This window comes from Vespa mandarinia, chromosome 1 (genome assembly GCF_050613455.1).
Source record: "Vespa mandarinia isolate Hongniang chromosome 1, ASM5061345v1, whole genome shotgun sequence".
Taxonomy (NCBI): Eukaryota; Metazoa; Arthropoda; class Insecta; order Hymenoptera; family Vespidae; genus Vespa; species Vespa mandarinia.
Window position 1 is genome coordinate 14,220,001 of NC_140810.1, and position 24,234 is coordinate 14,244,234.

Below are 24,234 nucleotides of genomic sequence, written 5' to 3' on the forward strand. Positions count from 1 at the left end.
ATATATATATACATACATACATACATGCATACATACATACATACATACATACATACATACAGACACGCACACATGTATTTTGGGCAATATTTCTTGGTGTTCATCTGATTCTTAAGGAATTTAATTAGTCATTTTCATATAGTATTTATATACATACTATCAATTTGACTCGTCTGAATTCCTTTTGATTATTCCAAACTATAACATGTAATTGTCGTATCTAGCAAATTTATCGGTCTACGTCTGCTGTAGCCTTCCGTCGCTTACATAATTCATACGTTTAAAAATCACAATTTTAGACTGTGTAAAAGATTATTCATATAAGTAATATTATTAAGATTAGGAAAAAAAAAGAAGAAGAGGGAGAAAAGAAGTCTTTTCGATGAAAGCTACTCTTTCCGTCTCCTAATTCTTTCTCGAATGACGTAGACAAAAAAACATTTATTACAAAGATTTGATATCGGCTTACATAGAATAGCTAGCCTAATTATTATTATTTTATTATTATTATTATTATTATTATTATTATTATTATTATTATTATTATTATTATTATTATCATTATTATTATTATTATCATCATCATCATCATCATCATCATCATCATCATCATCAACATCATCATCATTATTGTTATTGTTATTGTTATCATTATTATTATTAGATTTTATTAATTTTATTTGGATAATTCAGTCGTGATCAATATATGCAAAAAGGAAAGAAAAAGAAAAAAAATATTTTTCTCGTTTATATTAATCGATGAGAAGTAATTGATATATAATCGGTATCGATTTCTTACTCACATCGATATATCTGTTATATACTTGTACAACATGATGATCATTTGAGTATTCAGTATACAACGGATATTTGAGCTAATAATAATAATAATAACAAGATAACAGAATAAATCGTTTATGAAAAATATAGAATACTCGGTTAAGAATTATCGGTTATTTCCGTGCTCCTGGTAGAAATGAATACGTGACTGTAAATTCTTGTCTTATCTAACAAAATCGTGCAATCGATATATAGAAAATTCCAAGTGTATACATACCTTCAAATTTGAAAAGTTATTCCCTATATGTTATTTCATCGGCGGGAGAGGAAAAATTAAAATATATCGTATGAACGTACGCACGTGAGCTAAATTTTAAATTCTCACTTTCGTCTTACTTGAACAAATATATATCTATGTATCTAATATAAACGCTTAAATATAGACGTATCTCTTCAATTTTTGATATCGTCTGTAGGAAAAGAAAAAAGGAGAAAGAAAAAAAATTATCAGATAATATTACGGCTCATTGATATGTTTATACGACATTTAAAAACAAACAGAAGAAAAATAGAAATAACATATAGAATGAAACCGAAGAATATAACTTCTCGAATTTATCGCAAATGTTTAGAAAAAAAAGCAAACAAATAAATATCATCCGGTATGACAATTTATACCACGTATACGAACGATTATTATTATTATATTTATTTATTTATTCATTTAGTTTTCACTAAAGCTTCGTTTATCTCATGAAGCTGACTTTTTGAAAGGATTTCTCTTTCTTTTTTATTTTTATTTTATTATTTTCTTTTCTTTTTTATTCTTTCAAATGAACGTTCGAAATTAGAGAAATATGATTCTTATACGATCAGTTTTTTCTAAGAGACGCTTGTACACGAACGGCGTTTTCATCGATCAACTGATTTGACGGTTCGCGATCAAACATACTGTCTGATTGTTTATAACAGCTTAAGAAAAGAAAAATAAAGAATAAGAAAATAAATTCTGTTTGCGAAGCCGCTGCTTCGTCCAACATAGAAAGATAAAAAGTAAAAGATAGAAATATTCCGTAGACACATATACGATGGCAATTTAAAAAGTCCACAGTTTTATTTTTTTTTTTTTTTTTTTTTTTTTTTTTTTTTTTTTTCAAATATCATTGTTAAAGTGAAATACATCTTAAAATGAAGTGAAAGAACAAAAAAAAAGAAGAAGAAACAAAACTGCAAATTTTTCAAATTGCCCTAGTACATTATCCTCGAATCATGCACATACGAATTTTATGGGTCAATTGCTTTGGGACATCCTGTATATAAAAACAAGCAATATTACGAAATACCTTCTACATTCTATATTCTATATTCTTCTATTATATATTTCGCTAATTGAAAAGTCTCACTACATAAAGTCTGTACAGATTGAAATAAAACGAGAATGGCTTACATAAAAAAATAATACTTACATAGTCCTATTAATTGATATATATATATATATATATATATATATATATATATATATATATATATATATAAATATATATATTGAAATGATTCTTCTCGTACGTTTCTTCGGCGAATCAGCCAGTCAATGACAATACCGATCGTGAACAGTCAATCGAAAACTCTGTTGCCGAGCGGCGAGAACGTTTGTATACAAACAAGATAACAAGCAAAAATGTATTTATTTTAATCTAACTCGTGAAGTGTGTGTATATTTATACATGCGTACAGGAATGAAATTAGCCCGACAAAGATATATAATATACTGTAATATGCGTTAAAAGAATAGGAAAAGAAAAACGGAAAAAGAAAATACTTCAGCGAACGAAAATGTAAGATTCAAGACCTTAAGATGACACTTTTCTAAATATTGCTTTGAAACTGACACAAATGGGAATCAATCAATCAATCAATCTATCTATCTATCTATCTATCTATCTATCTATCTATCTATCTATCTATCTATCTATCTATCTATCGTTTTTCCGTTTCTTATTTCAAGCGATTCGTCTAACGTATGTCAAATTTCATCATCAAGAAAAAAGTTACAAAAGTTATCCTAAACCAAAGGATAAAAATCCATTTCCTAAAAATAAAAATAAAAAAAAATAAAAAATGTAGAAAAAAATAATTAAAAAAAAAAAGGAAAAATAAAACAAAGAAAGAAGATGAAGAAATTATTCTTATCTTAAACAGATTCGTCTTTAATGGCGAATAATACACACATACAGTAACCTGAGCATACACGTCCATGTACAAAGCCTAAACCTAAGTATAATAAGCCTAAGAAAAATCATGCTGCCTTTTAACAGAAGAACAAACAAAAAATAAATAAATAAATAAATAATAATAATAATAATAATCCTGAACACAACAGGGAGGAACAACGAAAGCTCTCTCTTTTTTTTCCTTTCTTTTTTTTTCGATTGTCAGATAAAATGTTTTCATTAGTATAACCATTTCTAATGATAAAAAAAAAAAAAAAAAGATGTGCTCTTCTAAGGATGAAAGTAAGAAGGATCATTCCAATAAGGAATAATATCTTATTCGTCGAATAGAAAGAAAAAAGAAATAAAAGAAGCATAAATATTTTTTGATATTGCCTATTAAATTTCTGATACATTTGATGATTAATTTTATTCATCAACCTATATACGTAACATGAAAAACTTTAATACTAAAGTCGAATCGCTTTTTACTTCTCTCTATTCGTGTCTTTTTCAAAGTTACCGTTATCAAGATATCCTCTTAAGGGCTTAATCTTGATACATTTTTCCGCTCGAATAAGTATTAATATGGCGCTCTATAGTCAGTAACAAAAGATGCGTGCGCTTGTGAAATATATAATAATTACATCTTTCAAATATCAATACTACTTATATAGGGCAAGAAGAGTGACACACTTTTTAATTAAAAGATACATATAATCCTTGTTTTTTTTCTCATTAAATATTAATTAATCGCATTGGCATTTAATTAAGCTGCACGATAATTTTCATACTAATAAAAACTATTTAATAATATAAGCGAAATATATAAATTAATAAATGTAAAAGATTATATTATAAAATATTATAGACATATGAAACTTTATACTTATATTTAATTATTTAATATTCTGTAATGAACTTTCATACGTTTCGAATGATAATTATATATAATTTACAAAATATTTTATATATATATATATATATATATATATATATATATATAAATGTATTTTCGTATGTATAATTTACAAAACTGTTGAAAAATGTTAGTAACGTGTGTCACTATCTCTGTCTCTGCAAAAAAAAGAATACAAACAAAGAAAAAAAAACAAATCCATCTCTCTTCTCCTATGAGGAAGAAATTAGAACGTTTAGTCGTTCTATAAATTACAAAATGGATTGTAATATTATGGAAGTATGCGAAAGAAAATCCTATGTTGAATATTCGGCAAAGCTTAAGTTATGATGAGTACGTATACATAATACGTCTGTATTATACGTATATGCGTGCGTATAATTAAATAATATGCCTAGCTCGGGACAGACTCGCAATTAATTTTGTACGACGAAAACCGCACGCGCACAAATGTTAGATTAATTGTATATTTGTTGGTCGATTGAATAAAACTTGTAACGATGTACATATATATATATACATATATATATATACGAACATATATACATACATACATACATACATACATACATACATACATACATACATACATATATACATACATGCATATATACAACCAATTTCATGTTATCACTTGCGCGTGTGTCGTTAGGAGAATGTGTGCGTGTGTGTCTGACTGCCTGTGTGTGTTATGTGTGCGTAAGCGCGTTTAGATATCATTTGCCGCTTAAAAAAAGCAAAAAAGAAAAAAAAAGAAGAAAAATAGAAAATAGAAAAAAAGAAGATTATTAAAATCCACGATTATATAAATATAATCGTATACATATACATTATATAATTATAATCCGATTCAACTGTTAATAATCCACACACATTGATGTCATTTATATAAATAACTATTGTTTATTAGGATGTATTTTCGATGACAAAAATGTTGTCGATAGAAGATTGATATTTTAAACGCAATAAGGAACGTACGAACATCGAGATGGAAACTGAACGATTATGATAATATCCACGCGATGAAGACAACAGTTTATGAAATTTGTTCTTTAAGGATATCGACGCGGCTGTGCAGGCCAATATAGGTCAATGCACATCTACCAATCGTGGAAACTTTCGTTCGATCGATCACATACATACGTACATAACATATATATACATATACACATATATACGTTATATATATACATACATACGCATGCGCGCGCGCGCGCGTGTGTGTGTGTGTACATGTATATACATGTATGTACATGTATGTAATGTGCTTTCTATCATCGCCAATCAATTTCATTCAATTTTTCTTGCTTCTTCTCTTTTTTATTATCGATAGCACTCGTATTCTCCAAATCCAATAACCGACCAAACGATTCTTTTTATTTTCCTTTATGCCCTTCTAGTTCCCTCCTATTTCATATGGTTTTTTTTGTTTTTATCGAATCAGATATTTCTGAAACGAAAATCAATAAAAAAATATTTATGGAAAAGATCTAGTAAAATTAACGATTTTTGACGTAAATAATCAATCAAATGGCTCAAACTGCCGTGACTATTAATCTCGTGTTTTTTTTTCTTTTTTTTTTTTTAGAAAGATTAACGAAGACGAAAAAAAAAAATAATAATAATAATAAAATAAAATTCCACGTTAATAGATTAATTACGCTTAAATAGATTATCGGTTATAAGATATAATAATTATTCTATGCATAAATGAATGTACTAATTTATTTTGTAATATTTTAAAAAAGATTTTCTTTTTAAGCAAGTTTGTATACAAGACGCTTTGTATCATTTTTTTGTTAACAAAAAAAGAATAATAATAATAATAGTGTAATAGCATGTAATGCTGAGAATGTAAGTAACGTAAAAGAAAGTTTGTTATTGATAAAAAAAAAAAACAAAGGTAAAAATAATGATAATATCGTTTGGCGAGGGTCGCTTTTGTGAGCATCAGTCTATTTTTAAAGCTAAAATTTTTCCTTCCGATCAGGAAATATTTTAGCTCCTTGGAAGTCAAGAAAAGAAAATAATAATGTTATCACTATAACAAATATACCTACATATATACATATATATATATATATATATATATATATATATATCGTATAATTAAATGTGTATTTAGATATTATCTAAACGGTCATTTATATTATAATTGTCATGCATGATTTTTTAAATGTACTTTTCATGTACTGTGAAACGTGGCACGAAGTGTATACCGATAATATTCTTATCGGTGACCCCTGCATTTATTGCATTTATTTCGTTTGATCCTTTTAATAATAATGACCACGAGAGAGGAGTTACATGACAAAAAATAAAAAATAATAATAATAAAAAAGAGAGATAAAAAATAGTATCACATGTATCATTGTGATATAATATCGTATCTTCTTTTTACAGGTACGTCTGCTGCATAGCACAAACTTTCTTGTGCTTAAAGGCATTCGTAGAATAGTAAACTTAATTAGATCTTAATTGTCGTTCGTAATTGGGTCCCGACAGACGGTTTTGAGTGACAATGGGGAAACAAAATAGCAAATTAAAACCCGAAGTATTGGAAGACCTCAAACAAAATACTGAATTTTCAGGTATCCTATGAAATAGATTTACTATAAATATTTATTATAAATAACTTAAGAAAATTTTTATATGTTATCGATGAAATGTATTTGATATCTCTTTTTCAGATGCCGAAATTCAAGAATGGTATAAAGGATTCTTAAAAGACTGTCCTAGTGGACATTTGAGCGTCGAAGAATTTAAGAAAATTTATGGTAATTTTTTCCCTTACGGCGATGCCTCGAAGGTAAGTTTGATAATAATACGAATATAATTATGTAATAATACAGGATGGTGTTGAGAGTAAAAAAATCTAACGTATAAATTATCTGAATATCCTTATAGAGAGATTTTCAAGTAAATTATTATGCAAATTACTTGGTATAGTTTGCAGAGCACGTGTTTAGAACATTCGATGCAAATGGCGACGGGACGATCGATTTTCGAGAATTTCTCTGCGCTCTAAGCGTGACGTCCCGAGGAAAATTGGAACAGAAATTAAAGTGGGCCTTCAGTATGTACGACCTTGACGGTAACGGATATATCTCGCGACAAGAGATGCTTGAGATCGTGACGGTAAGTAATTCCGAAGCTAATTATTTCTCATTGAGTTGATCGATAACACGAATGCAAATGTAAAGATATATATGTGTGTGTATATATATATATATATATATATATATATATATATATATATACATATATACATATAGGTCGTCTTCTCTACCTACTATTTATACTTATCCATTTAAAAACGGGTCGATTGTACAGCTTGAGAGGACGAACTTTCAAACGTGCTTCATTTATCGATTTAATTATAATGTAAGATTTTATTTATACTTATACCTTGAAAAAATATATTTATTAATGACTGAAAGGTAAGTTAACTGTCATTACCGTTAATTAGAAAAGAATATAAAAATTAAAGCGAGAAGAAACAAAAAAAAATCTAACAGGAAAATTATTGATCGTGAGAAAAGAAAAGAAATAAGAATGAAAGAGAAAGAAAGAAAGAGAGAGAGAGAGAGAGAGAGAGAGAGAGAGAGAGAGAAGGAAAACAAATACGAATTACCTCCTTCCAGGCAATATACAAGATGGTAGGGTCCGTGATGAAAATGCCAGAGGACGAGTCCACCCCAGAGAAGAGAACTGATAAAATCTTTCGTCAGATGGACAAGAATAAGGACGGCAAATTATCGCTCGATGAATTTATCGAAGGTGCAAAGAGTGATCCCTCGATCGTGCGACTGTTGCAGTGCGATCCTAGTGCACAAGCTCAGTGAGACCCTGGGTCCGTGTGCGTTTCAAATGCCATCTGTAAATACGAATCGGGGCCCGGCCCAATCATAGCCCGGTTAGAGGCGATGCAATCATAGAAGGGAATCAATAGAAATAGAGGAAGCTGTCAAAACGAACACACAGAGATACAAATATCCTCGTTTACACCTACACCAATACACCTACAAAGAAAGAAAGAAAGAAAGGAAGAAAAAAAGAAAGAAGGAAACAAAAAACGAAATAATGAAAGAAAAAAAAAGAGAAAAAGATAGATGTTTATTTAAACTTTACATTGTTAACGTTAATAACGTTTATATGTGCATACCGTTATAGCCCGTCACAACATCACTATACCACCACCAACACCACTATACTACACTACAACCACTACTACTATTACAATTATCACACATGTACGGCGAGTGTTTGAAACTGGATAAGAAGATACTTAAACTATATATACATATGTGGATGCCAAAAAGAAAAAAAGAAAGAAAGCATAAGAGATCAAATAAAAAAGCATACAATGATTTTCACAAGGCTGAAGCCAACAAAGTTCGTTCTGGTAGATTCGCTCCTTCGCATCGTCTTCTATGTTCGCGAACGCCTCTTGTCAACTAAAGAAATAAAAAGAGAGAAAGAAAGAGAAAGAGAGAGAGAGAAAGGGAATACAGTATGTTGCCTGAGTCGTGTGTGTGCGCCAAAAAACTTGCAAACGTCAAGTAGGGCTCTTGTAAATTGGGCTGGTACCCGAGTAATGAGGGGTCCAGGCTCACTGGGCCCATGGCGCTTGCGCATACCGCAAACTAGTCGTAATGACTAGTTCAGTCGCTCCCGCGATTTAAACTAATCAGTTTAAACGGGGATTTTTTTGAGAAGTAAAAAAAAATGGAGAGAGAGAGAGAGAGAAAGAAAGAGAGAAAGAGAGAGAGAGAGAGAGAGAGAGAGAGAGAGAGAGAGAGAGAATGTAAGAATGAAAATCGAAAGTAAGTGTGAGAGAGTGAGAGAGAGAGAGAAAGAGAGAGAGAGAGAGACTCACGCGTATTTTTTCATATAATTCTCCTAAAATTGTGCCGCTCGATGTACATACATAAAGAGAATTGCTAATTGTAAATTCGTTCGAACCTTCCATCAAAATGGTTCTTTCTTTCTTAATTAGTTTAACTGATAATATCTAGGTGTCTCTTCTACGCATTTACCTATCAATGACACGCGAGTTTACATCAAATTACGTGAAAAATGTTTAGATCTGATTGATGAGAATAATAAAGTGGAAAATGACGATTATATAGGCAATAATTTTCTTTCTTTTTCGTGGTTTTTTTTTCTTTTTTTTTTTTTTTTTTTTATATAGGAAGACAGCGACAGCGAAAGAAAAAGTGAGATGAATGAAGTAAAACTGCTCAAAACTTTTGATTATTCTTCAAAATTATTACACATCTCGTTCGATCTTTTATCAGTATCCTCCAGTTTTATTCAAGACTCATTCATTCCATATAATTGAACGTTATACCGATTTTCGATCGCTTTAGAAACGCTTTAACGTAAAATCTGGTAGAAAAGCTTCCCCTGGGATTTTCAAAGATAATTGAAAAGAAAAGAAAAAAGAAGGATGATAGAAAGGAAAGATAGAAAGGGATGAGTTAAAGAGAGAGAGAGAGAGAGAGAGAGAGAGAGAGAGAAATAAAGACGATTGACAATTTGCTGAGCGTAGAAGTGCCTTAATTTTTCGTAATAGTATATGACGTATGTAAGAGCGTTGCAAGGATCGAAAAGAAATTTTTTACTAAGCTTTCAACTAAGACGAACAATTAAAAAGAATGCATTGAATTGTCAATGTCTACAGTATACGTGTAGTAAAGAGCAGAATCTGAAGAGAAAAATAAAAAATGAAAGAAAGAGAGAGAGAGAGAGAGAGAGAGAGAGAGAGAGAGAGAGAGGAAGATAGAGAGACTAGAATCGAATCAAATCGATAATTTTTCACTTTATCAAGGACTTCTAATTAATTTATCAGTAAAAAATTATGTGATTTGATGAAACTGCTTCGAACGATGCTCATTCACAAGTTAAATACGTAAAAGAGTCAGAAGTTCGCGTTTCTTTTTTTATTCCCTTTTTTATCATATATATATTTGTCTTTTTTCTTACAATAGATTGCTTTAGTTTATCGATTGTTCGACGAGTTCTATTTCAATATAAAACTTCGTATTGTATGGTGTCACTGATAGAAAGATATTTTAGAGAGAAAAAAAGAGAGAGAAAAAGGATAGTGTGTGTGTGTGTTTAGAAACATCGAGCGAGCATAAAACGGATTGTTACGCGTTTTAGAGCGAGATATGTCTTGATACATTACGATAGCTCGCCAATTTACACATGTAACACGTTTTTGGGTCGCGTATGAGAATATGCGTTTCGACGATTGTACCTGGATTTGAGATCGTTGAAAGATTTAGAATTAGCTCCGAAATTTTTCTAACATTTATTTCATATTAATTTTCATTATTTAATTTCAATTATTTTTTTTTTGATAGAATTTACAAAAAGAGAGAATAACAAAGGGAAAAAAGGGAAAAAGAAATGTAACAAGGAAAAAGGAGAAAATACGAGTAACGATCTAAACTTTTGACCTGTTTAAAACAAAGAAAAAGGGAAAAAAACATATTTTATGCGGCATGACTTCGTGCCATGTGCAAAGTATTTTGTCAAGGCAAAACGACCGCAAAGGGTAGTTTTTTTGTTTGTTTTATACAGAAGAACTGTATTATTCGTGATAAGAAAAGAATGCCAACGGAGAAAATCTCTAAAGCTCTTTGATATTTTTTTTTCTTTCTTCCTTTTTTCTTTTTTCTTTTTTTTTTTTTTTTTTTTCTTCATTTCTTTCTATTTCCGACACTGATACGTATAATTCACATGTATGTATGTATGTATGTATGTATGATATATACATACATACATTTTCCTTTAATCCAAGCATTGAATTAATGAGGAAGATAAAAAAGAAGCACTTAGACCGCGAACGAATATTTTTAAAGAAAGAACAGATCTATTCAACTTTCATCATTTATTTATATAAGGAAGATAAAATAATTATCTTGTATAATTATCGACGAATAATAATCATGTTGAATTTCAACAATTGTCGGAATAAAAGATTCTACGACGGATGAAATTTGATTAGATAGTTAAAAAAAAAAAAAAAAGGAAATCACGATTCATGTATTATTTGTTTTTATTTTATTTTATTTTATTTTTCTTTAATGATCAATTTTTCTCAGTATATTGCTTGAAAATTATTAATTAAAGATGGTTTCCAATTAAAGAAAGTTAATCCACTTGTAAAAAAGAAAAGAAACTAAACTTGGATTGAGATTTTCTCAACATTATTGCTTTCGTAAAAATAATTTGAGTTGAGAAAAGAAAGAAAAGAAAGGAAAAAAATTGATGTTCACGAAATCTTAAGTAAGTGAATCTTTTTTTTTTATTTAATGATATTTAATTTTACAAATGCAAGAATTTCATTTACGTCGAAGTATTAGAAGAAAAAAGAAGAAAAACAGAAAACAAGAAAGAAAGAGAAAAAAATGATTAACTGATAACACCTCTCTTGTTCTATGGAAATGATTTTTTTTTTTTTTTTTTTTTTTTTTTTTTTTTTTTTTTTTTTTTAGATTTAATTCGGAGCAACAACTTTCTCACGCGCGCGCAATATGCAACCCTATAAACGCGTTTGAATGCACTGTTATCAAAATATTCCTTCGTATCTATCGAACAACAAAGATAGCGATACAATTTTGCTCATTGATCTTACGCAAGTATCCCAAATATTTTATGAGATTCCAGTTATAAAAAATCCTTGGAAGTTTTTCTTTTATTTTATTTTATTTTTTTTCTTTTTTTTTTTTTTTTTTTCTTATTATTTTTATTTTTCTATTTTGTCGGAATGTTCGAAAGACAGGTTCGTTCGAACGCACAATATTTTTAATTTTGTTTTAAACTTTGTGTATCTATTAAATGTAAGCAATATTTATTGAAAGGTAAAAACGTAAAAAAAGATATATTTATATATATACATACATATATATGTGTATATATATAATATATGTGTGTATATATGTGTGTGTATATATATAACCTTTTTACTTTAATCACTATTATTTGCATAAATACACTTATTATGATAATATTTCCTTGAAAAGAAAAGAAAATGACGCTGTTTCAACGCAGTTTTGTTTTATATTTTTCGATCCGTTCCAACCAGTAAAAATTCTACGTATTATACGGATAATAGAAACAAACAAACAAAAAATATATAAGAAATATATGGAAATTCCCGTGATCGATCGATGCGAGATAACTTTTGTCAATTTTTTGTCAATTATATTTTTTCGAGGACAAAAATGAGAAATCTTTATGTTTAAACTCATGCAATGAAAACAAAAAGAATTAAATTAAAAAGAAAGGAAATAATAATAATAAAAAGAAAAAGAAATATATATCAACGATGCCAGTGCACGACGACGAACATAAAACTTTAAGATCATTATTGTAGTTAAATTTGTCCTCTTTTTTATTTCTTTCGAATAAAAATTGAGATTGTTGAACTAGAAAAAAAAATGAAAAAAAAAGAATAACTATCGGATTTGTTAATTTCTAATCGATCCATATGTGTTAATTCTACGAAGAAGAATTCAATGGAACTTCAATATAATATGTTCCCGTTGCGCACGTTAATCTGGTTATTTTAAATAAATAACATTAAGAACACACAATAAGAACAATATAACACAACAATCTTCGTGTAGTAAGTACGTGTAAAAAGAAAATGGATTTCATAAGCAGACACATGTGTTGAAGACGCACTCAACGACGACGATGACGACGACGAAAACAACAACAATAACAACAACAAAGAAAAATGAAAACAAAAATTTAAGCCGTCAATATGGGAAACAACGTCTATGTTATTTCATTTTCCTAGTCACGCAATCGAATAGTATGTAAATGTTGCATAGTATTAAATAAGTTGGAAATTTAATTATATACACCGATCTACATATGTATGTATGTATGTATGTTTTGTATGTATGTAGGCATGCATGAGTAAACAGAGAAAAAGAATCAAATAAGTAAGAAAGAGAGAGAGAGAGAGAGAGAGAGAGAGAGAGAGAGAGAGAGAGAGAGAGAGAGAGCAAAAAAAGAGGAAGAAAGAGTATTAAAGAGATAGAGAAAGTATGCACACGTAAATGCAAGTATTCTCATGAAATTCCAACTCTTTCCTGTACTTTTTACAAAGAACCGATTTCAAAACAGACGGCCATCTTTAATCCTAAATCGTCTGTCTCTTCGTATATCTCGAAAAAATATATAATAATTAATTATGATATAATAATCATTATTAAAAAAAGAAAAAAAGAGAAAAGAGAAAAAATACATAAATTAATTGGAAACTTTTCCTTTTTTTATAAAAATATTTTAATGTATTATCGAAATATATAATGATTTTTCTTTGTTACAATTAAATGAAGATATTCAATTATACGCAAGAACGGACGAAGCGATTATTTCTCGAAGAACGAAATTTTCACGCGAAAGTCCAAGAAAGTATATGTTAAAATTTCATGACGATACTGAAGCGCCAAACAACTTGTATATGTATTACTTCACATTGAATTGTAAAACGAAGTTATACAAAAATAAAGTATTTTACGCGTAAGTGCTTTCACCATATGTAAACGTCAACACAAATCTGACGGGAAAGTTAATTTGACATTTTCCTTTTACTTTTATATGTGTATGTATATATAATATTAATATTAATATATATATATATATATATATATATATATATATATATATATAGACACAAACACACATATACATCGTTTTTCTCCTTTATTATTTTTGTAACATTAAAATTCGTAACAATGTAAACAATTCTGAATATGTATGTGTGTGTACACATACATACATATATATACAAGAACGATCGTTTAATTTTGAGCGACCATCAATGTTCATCTTCGACGATTTGATTGATGAGAAAAATGGAAAAAATATATACATACATGTATATGAAAGGAAGATAACCAAAAAACAATTATAACAAATTTTAACATTTAACAAATACAATTTTACAAGATACAATTCGATACCCGACCGATTTGTGTTAGATAATTGCGATACGATACGCTAGCTTACCGCAACATTAAATGCGCGTTTAAAGTCGCAATTGACGCGATTAATAATCGCCTTGCGATACGTAAAATAGGAAGTAGGTGTATTTCGTCCGATATATGTGTATATATATATATATATATATATATATATATATTCATTCCTTTAACAACGACAAGAGAAAAATTACAAACAAAGAGGAAAATTGATATCATTTTCATTGTTACTTATGATTCAATAAATCTATGACGAAAATTCGCTTCAACAATCAAGATCATATTATTTTTTATTTCATTTTTCCTTTTTTTCTTTTTTTTTTTTTTTTTTTGAGTTTGTAAAGAGAAAGAAAAAAACGAAAAAGAGACATTTCTGTTGTTTAGAAAAACGATTAGAACTTGACATATTCGGCTGTTAAAGGAATGAGCTCAGAACGATGTGTTCCAACCGAATAGGGCCATAACTAACCTCACCGTGCTCGTGTTACGTTTCATATAAATAAAATAGAGGAAAAGAAGAAAAGAAAATAACAGGCATATGGAAAAAGAAAAACCACGGTCATGTTTAAATCTTTCTTTTCAATGTTTTCAAAGTATCGTAAAATCGAATGCAGCGAGATTATTTATCGGGCCCTAATTAAGTGAAAATGGCTGTGATAGATTTCACGATGTACGTACATAGCTTCGTTTTTATTACACGTAGGACAATTATACGTCGCACGGAATTCGACGAAGAATTATAATTATAATAACGACGAGCGTTTGCAAAATGGGACAGCACAGCACGCACCGTGATTTTTCGTTTTGAGAATGAGAGGGAGTGAGAGAGAGAGAGAGAGAGAGAGAGAGAGAGAGAGAGAGAGAGAGAGAGAGAGAGAGAGAGAGAGAGAGACACGAAAAAAAATGATTAAATAATAAAAAAGAAAATAGAATGTGTTAACCCTTTATAACTTTTTTGTTTGTCTTTAAAAAAAAAAAAAAAAAAAAAAGAAAATGGAAAACACGATAGAAATGAAACTTATACTAATATATATAGATAGAGTGTAAATTAATGATTAATTTTGTGAGAACAAAAAAATTAAATGAGACTTTAAAACATACAAATAAATGAGTATGTAATTAACATGTCGTTATAAAGGGTTAAAAAGCAAAAGTAAAGGAACGGAAATTTTACGATGCGCAACAAATCGAATATCGTTCCTTTACATCGAAAGCTGGAAATATCCATCCGGTTTTGAACTATTATTCTAATGGTTCAAAAAATGTTGAATTCGCTGCAATTCTAAAACATCCTATAATATTATCGTACAAGGAGGTTGCGTACACTACATGTATGTATATATATGTGTGTATATATATGTATACATACATGCAAATCATTGAAGAAAAGAAAATGACCGACAATTTCCTCCGTGCAAATGTCAAAAAACCCATATATATATATTTATATATATATATATATTCCTTTAAATTTCTATCTACACATTACTACATTTCATTCCTACCTATGGCTAACACGAATTACCGAAGACAATTTTCAACTTCGATCTAGAAACTTCTTTCTTTCATGACTTTTTCGATAATTGGTATCAAAAGATACATATATATTTCAGCTTTTTCACTGTGCGTCGAATCATTATTTGCGATCGCTCTTCCAAACATAAATGTGGCATAGATGTGTTTATGTAGAATATATACATTTATGCTCTATTTATACATATACATACATACAGACACGATTGTTAACATCTACAAGAGAAAGGAGGAAAAAACAAAGAAAAATAAAAACCGGACTTTCTCGATTTCCGAATAGACGTTCTAGGATCTACCTAATAGACGTTTGAACAAAAACTCTCGTAGCTTATTCCTTTTTAAAAGGTATTTTATGATAAATATTACGAGTCTGTCATCTATCGGAGATCTATCACAAAAATTGCACTTGTGCATGCATGACGTTGCTCGTTATTACGATCTATTTTTGTGTTCTAATCAATTGTCACATTTTATGTCGAGAAAAAATCGAAGAAATGTGAGAAAAAAAGAGAAGGAAAAAGAGAGATAGGGGAGAGAAAGAGAGAAAAAGAGAGAGAGAGAGAGAGAGAGAGAGAGAGAGAGAGAGAGAAAGAGAAAGAGGAACAAAAATAGATCGTATTTACGATCAACATTGTGCATATGTACATACATATGTACGCACAGTTGTATACTATGAAAGCGTGTAAATTACTCACGTAGATCAATTTTATTCTTTGACGTTTGAGAAAGAAAAATGAAGAGCAACAACAACAACAAAATAAAAAAAATATATACACACATATACAAATGAAAAGAAAAATAAATATAATAATAATAATAATAATAACAATAATAATAATAATAATAATAATAATAATAAGGAAGAAAATTAATCGGGGTGAGCAAATTACGCAATTTTATCATCTTACGAGTACATTGATTATTTTCAATGGCTATTTTCAACATCATAGAATGATCTGCTCGTTTCAAGCTTCTCTGCTTTCTTCTTCTTCTTCTTCTTCTTCTTCTTCTTCTTCTTCTTCGTCTTCTTCTTCTTCTTCTTCTTCGTCTTCTTCTTCTTCTTCTTCTTCGTCTTCTTCGTCTTCTTCTTCTTCTTCTTCTTCTTCTTCTTCTTCTTCTTCTTCTTCTTCTTCTTCTTCTTCTTCTTCTTCTTCTTCTTCTTCTTCTTCTTCGTCTTCTTCTTCTTCTTCTTCTTCTTCTTCTTCTTCTTCTTCTTCCGCTTCCGCTTCTACTTCCATTCATTCTAATAAAGAAATAAAAATCTATTATATCCTAACACCATCGGTATTATAACGATCTTTAAAACAAAATTATAAGATCGTTAATTAAAAGAAGGGCATTGCATTTCGAAGCGCTTTATTTATTTATTTCGTTGCAATTTTAATCAATGCAAAATAAATACTAATAATTTCAATATTTTCCAAGGAATGCCGAAGTTTATACGGAAACAAACAAAAAAAATTAATTAATAACCGATTTTAATTATTTTCAATGATTGCCGAAATGATTATAAATGTTATTGTAAAAAGACATTGCTTATTTTTAAGTGCTGCATCGATCACATTGTCTTTTCTCGTTTAATTGCTTTCTCTATATTCTATTTTTTTGTCTTTTTTTTCTTTTTCTTTTCTTTTTTCCTCACTGTATTGATCCGGTCTTATTTGCTCTATATATATATATATTTGTCTATATATATATATATATATATATATATATATATATATATATATGTATATATATACATCTACACTTTTAAACAGCATACAATATGAGTAAACAACTATTGGTATCTTAGATCTCTTTTTCTAAGATTCATGAATGTTTCTTTAATTTGGTAGTAATTACTGACTTACATTGTGGTTACACACACACACATGTATTACATACATTGTTATATTTATTTGTTCGTTTAATTATCTATTTTCCTAATTGATAAATAACGTGCTTATAAAGTGACAACGTCACATTTAAACACACATCATTTATACACGCTCATCCATATCTTATAACTTATTAAAGCTTATTTAATAATTATCTGATCGAGAATTATTAAGTCTAACGTGCATGAATTAGCAACAATATTTTCTATATAAATGAATACGACTAGTCATAAAGAAGAAAATTAGAAATGGATCACTTTCTGAATATACCATTTTTATAATGTACTCACAATTATAATTTTAGGCTTTTGCCTAAAAATTTATTAACTTAGACGTTTGTTCCTTCTTCTTTTCTTTTTTATTTTTATTTTTTATAATTTTTATATAAATTTTCAGATAGTCATATAAAATGCTGATATATGTATATTAATAGATTTTTTTGAACAGAAACAATATAAAAATGATGATGCAGATAAATTCAAAAGAGAAAATTAGAACATTTTTTTACTAGTCCAGGTATTTCTTATTATTTTCTAAAAGATTCTAATTTTTGAAAATATTTTCTACAGAAAAAATAAGAAATGTTTAAGCGTCTAAATTTTTTGATTGAAAAAAAAAGAAAAAGAAAAAACACTGATCTAATTTTTAATACAACTGGTATAATTGAGAAAGTGTTAACCACCTTGGATTTATCTCTCGTAGATAAGTAACATACATATACGAAGAAAAATCAACACATTTATACACATACGCAATCGTAATATCTTCGATATATACATAACGATATATGAATATGTATAACTACGAGACTTTCTTCTTCTATCGTCTAGAATTCTCACTTTCATTATTATATGTCATCACTTTACTTACTTATATTACACGCTTACTTTACTTATGCGTGTAATTTCTATGAATACGAATAACTTTCATTGAAATAACTTTAACGATATACATACTTAAAATACTCTCACCTGTCTCTGTACCTATGTATTATAGTAAAACTTTACAATTATTCCTTACTCGGCTATTTTATGCATATATATATATATATATATATATATATATATATATATATATAATATTATGTAGAAACGCAACGGGTGGGTCGCAATGTCCCTTTCCCTCATCCCCCTAACCGCTAATAACGATCAAATAACGTCGGTCGTTGATTCGTGTTTCATAGTCTTTTACTCTTCTTCTAATCCTTCTTATATTTCATCCACTTTATCTCCTACATCTTTAAATAAATAATAAAACGTTATATTATACATATAAAAAGAAGTTACGGTGCTAACTATGAAAAGAAAATAGAGTATATGCCATTATATACAACAACAGATACTTTACAAACAAAAAAGAAGGAAAAAAAACAATAAATGCGTTCTATCATTTTTTGTCAAAGAAAAGAAAAGAAGATAGAAATACTTTTGTTAAACTTTCGCATAATAACCGTACGAAAGCTCGTGTCGTGATATATATATTTATATGTAAATATATATAATTCTCGCGCAGGTATTCTTTATGAGAAAACAAGAACATTTTCTTCTACTTCTACATCTTCTTCTCCTCCTTCTTCTTTTCAAGATGCCGCCACTTTGAGCGAGATATAAACGTGTTGATTTATGCGAAAGTTATGTACATCGACTGAGTTTTACATGTACAAATGTTAATCATATAAACAGTCCCTTTTGTTTATTTTCAACCTTTACTGTCTATGATACAATTTTTTTCTTTAAGAGAGAACGAGCAGCGTAGCACGATAATAAAAGAATACGCTATATAAGAAAAAAGGAAAAAGATAAAAAAAGTTAATGAAAATGCAAAAATCAAAGCGTAATCTATTTTTCATTGAGTTTCGTTTTGCATTAAACGAAAACATTTAAAATGTGTTAATATTTATATATATAATAATTGTCAAATATTAAACGGTAAAAAGAAACACAAAAAAAGAAAGACAAAAGATAAGAAAAATCTTTAATTTGCTTTACGCCTTATTCATATTTATAGTAAGTAATAGTTTTATCGATAGTTGTTTATTGAACTAAAAATTTACTTGTGTATCAATGAAATGCGATTAAAATGTTGATATTACACTTGTTCAAATGCGAACAGCGTTATAACAGATGTGTTATTTTATTTCTATATTCCCTGTGATCCAAAGAAAGATCTTTATCATATTTAAAACACCTTTCATATTTAGTCGAATAATCATTTGAAACGCCATTATTTTTTAACGCTACGAATTACCTCATTAACCAGTTCAATGATTCTTATATTAAGTTCTATGAAAATTATTACGTACAATTTACAAAAAAAAAAGCAAATACAATATTACAATATGATTTTCCTTGTAACATGGATTTAATCCATAAAATGTTAAAAATAATAATTTAGTCGATGAAGTATTAATACAAATTAATAGTTAACACAAAATATATATAGATATGTATCTCGTATATAGAAACGATATCATTTTCTGTTTTGCAAAGAACTTTGTTCGTTATGCGCATGCGCGATAATTCTTAAAAAGTTGATATATTCTATTCTATTTTTACATTTGTTAAGATTGCATTAATTAGTTTCATATTTAATCGCTTGCGCACAACGGATAAAGTAACTTTTTCTATCTCACTTCGTCGGTAACTGATAATATAGTCTTATTATATATATATTATATAATGCTTCATAACTTTGTAAAGATTTTTATTTGTCGTTGATAAAATACTTACTTATCTACAGTAGTAACATGTTGATCTTCCTTATCGACATTATTATTTCGAATATCACTAATGTCGATAATCAAATTATACACACAATATTAAAAAAAATCAGGTCTTCAAATATAAATATACTTTTTGAAAGAAAAACAGTGTTAACCACATCGTAGATTGATTACCGATAGATCAGATAGATAAATTAACAAATGATCTTATTATTTTATGTTACGAAATATCGTCATAAACATAAAAAACGTATAATTAATAAATCGTGTTTACTTCTTTTATTACTTGTTCGTAAAATTAATGAATTATTTTTATTCTATTAATTATGATAGAAATCTGTCATTGAATTCTGTTTTAATTATGGCTCTTGAATGACATTATAGAATATTATATTTAAAAAAAGAAACATTTGAAAAAGGAACATTTAGAAAAAGAATAAAATATTTTACTATATAAAATAAAATGAATTTTTCTAACTTAAAAGCTATTTCAGAGCAAACCAATCACCAACAAGCAAATATATGTATAAAAAGATGGCGTCTTTGATGGCGCTGTAACACTATAGATTGCAGAACATGACATTTCAAAGTTGTATCGTGACTTGTAGTAAATATGGCGCTTTTTGGTAATAACGGCTATTCTACTCCCGCACCTTTTTGGCAAAATGGTCCAACGCCGGGCTGTTTTTATGATTTTCCTGGAAGTACCATACAATCAGTCGATCATGGAATGCGCCAAAGATCACAGTGAGTTTTATTTCACTCTTATAAAAATGTTTATTCAAGAAAATATATAAGGTATAACCTGTAAATCACGTTAGGTTATTCTGTAGAATTTATTTATTTTATATATTTAAAATAGAGTATTGTTTCACAACTTATTCTTTTTAACATTATAATAATAATAATTAATTTATAATATAGTATGATATAGTTCAAAAATAAATCTTAACTTAAAAGGAATCATGTAAAACAATTGTAGTACGGCTTATATATATTTGTACAGAGCACCTATGACAACTGGAACATCAGTAATTGGAATACAATTTAAAGATGGAGTTATTATTGCTGCCGATATTCTGGCATCTTATGGTTCATTAGCTCGATATAGAAATTGTGAACGTATCATGAAAGTCAATGATAATATTCTTCTTGGTGCTAGCGGTGATTATGCAGATTTTCAATGCATCAAAAGTAACATTGAAAAGAAAATGTGAGTTATATAATTACTAAGAATATCTATTTCAAATATATAATTGTATTTTAATATTATTTTTAGCCTAGATGAACAATGTTTAGATGATGGATTTTCTCTAAAGCCTAAAGCACTTTATTGTTGGTTAACTCGTGTGATGTATAACAGACGATCAAGTTATGATCCATTTTGGAACAATTTTGTAATTGCAGGATTAGATAATGGAAAACCGTAAATATTTCTCGTTAATTTATAAATTAATATATGATATTATGAATAAATAGGCAATATGTCTGTGTATATTTTATTAGATTTTTAGGTACAGTAGATAAACTTGGAACTGCTTACATTGATCCAGTAATTGCAACTGGTTATGGTGCCTATATGGCAACACCTCTATTGCGGAAAGCATATGAAGAAAATAGTGAAATGACTAAAGAAGAAGCAAAAGAACTTCTTTACAAAGCTATGCAAGTTCTTTTTTACAGAGACGCTCGTTCTTTTCCTAAGGTAATTTATGTAAAAAAATTAAAAAATGCAGTTACTGCTATTACTTATCAAGATATATGATATCCCTGTTTTTTCTAGTATCATCTTGGTATAATTACTAAAGATGAAGGTGTGGAGATTCAAGGTCCATTAACATTAGAAAGTAACTGGGAAGCAGCTATTCTAACCAAATAAACATGTTCTTTGATTTAAAATATTTAAAAATAATTTTATTAAATAAAATTTAATTATATAATCAAAGACAATTTATTCTACAGTATAGGTTGTTCTGAATTACATAAAGTTTTGCTATCAACTTTATAAATATCAGTAACTACTTTGTCATTATTTCACAACCACTATCAGTTATCAAAATAGTATGTTCTACTTGTGCAGTTCTAGCATCATCTACTGTTACAGCTGTCCAACCATCCTCCAAAATTTCTACCTCTTTTCCACCTTGACTTAGAATTGGTTCTATAGTAAATGTCATACCTGGCTGCATTCTTTCAGCAGACTCATGCGCTAAATGCAATAAAAAATATTTCATTCAAATATCTATGTATATAAACATTAAATTATTTGTACGAAAATACCAAAATGTAAGATGTCTGGTGGCCCATGAAAATAAGTTCCGATGCCATGTCCAGCAAATGCAGGAATTACATTATATCCATGCTTATTTGCTATTTCTTCCACAATATTACCTAAAATACTTTATTATAATATTTTGATATATCTATAAAAAAAAAAGATAAATATTACCACATACCTATACTACAAAATTTTTCATTTGGTTTACAAATTTTTATTGCACTTTGGAGGCAAAGTTCAGTCACCTGTATTAATTTTTTACCCTCAGCATCACTTTCTCCTACTTCAAACGTTTTTGAACAATCACCGTGATAACCATTTAAATAGACCTAAATTTATAACATTTAACAAGAAAAAATTATGATGAGCCGTATAACAAAAATTAAATAGTATGATAATACATACAGTCACATCTACGTTAAGTATGTCTCCGTATTTTAATGGACGATTATCTGGGATACCATGACATGCAACGTTATTAATACTAGTACATATAGATTTTGGAAATCCTCGATAATTAAGTGGACTGGGGTATGCTCCATTATTTATAATCATTTCATGAATCACTTCATCTAATTGATCTGTAGTAACACCAGGCTAAGAATTATGATTACTCTCAATATTGATAAAGTCACATTATTATATATATTGATATGATATATATAAAATACATAATCTTTTACTCTTGCCTTGACATATTTTTCTGCTTGAGTGAGAACATATTGTGCAAGTTCACAACTTTCTTTTATACATTCTATTTGATTTTTATCTTTAATTTCTGGCCTTATTGGCCCTGGTTCTGGGATTTTAGTTAAACTATAAGATGGCTTAGGAACATATGATGGCACGTGTCTTTGGCACGTTTCGGAAACATACCATGGTTCTACGACTTCATATTTACCAAATGAGTTATTTATAATTTTTGGCTTTAATTCTTTTTCCTTTAAAAAATAATTAATAGTTTAATCAATACAATTAATTTATAAAAAAATAATTAATTTTACATACGTACGTGAGATTTGAATCGGAAAAAATTCTTGATAAAACTTTTAAATAAGTATTTTTTAATATTCATATTAATTCTTCGTAATTTGATAAAATGTAAAAAATAGATACATTTAAAAATTATTCATAACTATTCATAGTCTATTATATAATTCAAGATCTAAAAATATACGATTTTCATATGTAAGAGGTTATGTTTTCGCTCGTAGTATATACTTCAACGATAGATATAGACAAAATGTAAACAGAAGCAGAATAGAGGAATACTGCCCGTGCTATGTGTCTATTGGATTGATGTATAAGCTTATAGAGATAGTATAAGAAATAATTAAATAATTCATAATTCAACAATTGAGTTAGCGTGTGATAAAAATTTTTGTACGTAATACATCGAACAAAAGCAAAAAAAAGTATTATACTTTTCCGAAAATAGAATAATTGAGAAATGCTAATTGTACTACTTAAAAAATTCTGCGATGGCTCCAAAACACTCTTTCACGTTTTAGATCGAAATTGAAGGCGGACGATTCGTAAGTGACTGAAAATAATGTAGGTGGATATCGCTGTAGGTTGAAATATTATTCAAAAATTCGGTAACTCTAATACGAGGTGATTATTTTTTAACGGACGGCCATTGAAGTTAATTCGCACAGAGAAAGCTTCTATGTTTATTCATCGAAATACAAAAGAATAATTTTTCTCTAACAGTAAAAATCAGTCAAAAGTCCGTTTTTGTTGATTTAAATGAAGACAATGACTTCGCGTTTAATATTTAATTATATTGAAATATTGAATTAAAATTATTTTATATTTAACAGAGTTAATGTAATGCTTAAGGGAATATACTATTATTTAAATATTAGTATATTGTAATCCGTGTATATTATACATCGTTTA

At 28.3% G+C, this 24,234-nt stretch overlaps 3 protein-coding genes across 3 annotated transcripts in view; 2 read left to right on the top strand and 1 right to left on the bottom strand.

The window, feature by feature from the left end:
* The window catches only part of Nca (neurocalcin homolog), a 32,321-nt gene extending 20,916 nt beyond the window's left edge, over positions 1-11,405 (top strand). The window contains exons 2-5 of the mRNA XM_035879962.2: positions 6,313-6,500; positions 6,600-6,718; positions 6,859-7,047; positions 7,554-11,405. Coding sequence (XP_035735855.1) covers positions 6,431-6,500; positions 6,600-6,718; positions 6,859-7,047; positions 7,554-7,754 — 579 coding nt within the window. The 5' untranslated portion in view covers positions 6,313-6,430 and the 3' untranslated portion in view covers positions 7,755-11,405. The remainder of the gene's footprint in view (positions 1-6,312; positions 6,501-6,599; positions 6,719-6,858; positions 7,048-7,553) is intronic.
* Positions 11,406-20,602: 9,197 nt separating this feature from the next.
* Prosbeta7 (proteasome subunit beta type-4) lies at positions 20,603-22,077 on the top strand. The gene is made up of 5 exons (XM_035879690.2): positions 20,603-20,801; positions 21,061-21,267; positions 21,334-21,480; positions 21,561-21,759; positions 21,838-22,077. The coding sequence occupies exons 1-5, from the start codon at positions 20,668-20,670 to the stop codon at positions 21,931-21,933; spliced, it is 783 nt and encodes a 260-aa protein (XP_035735583.1). The 5' UTR covers positions 20,603-20,667; the 3' UTR covers positions 21,934-22,077.
* On the bottom strand, positions 22,073-23,993 carry LOC118447584 (methionine aminopeptidase 1D, mitochondrial). Its single transcript, XM_035879688.2, has 6 exons — positions 23,345-23,993; positions 23,022-23,273; positions 22,738-22,929; positions 22,511-22,661; positions 22,335-22,445; positions 22,073-22,263 (listed from the first exon to the last, which is right to left on the bottom strand). Exons 1-6 carry the CDS (start codon positions 23,405-23,407, stop codon positions 22,073-22,075), a joined length of 960 nt encoding a protein of 319 aa, XP_035735581.1. The 5' UTR covers positions 23,408-23,993.
* Positions 23,994-24,234: the final 241 nt, after the last annotated feature.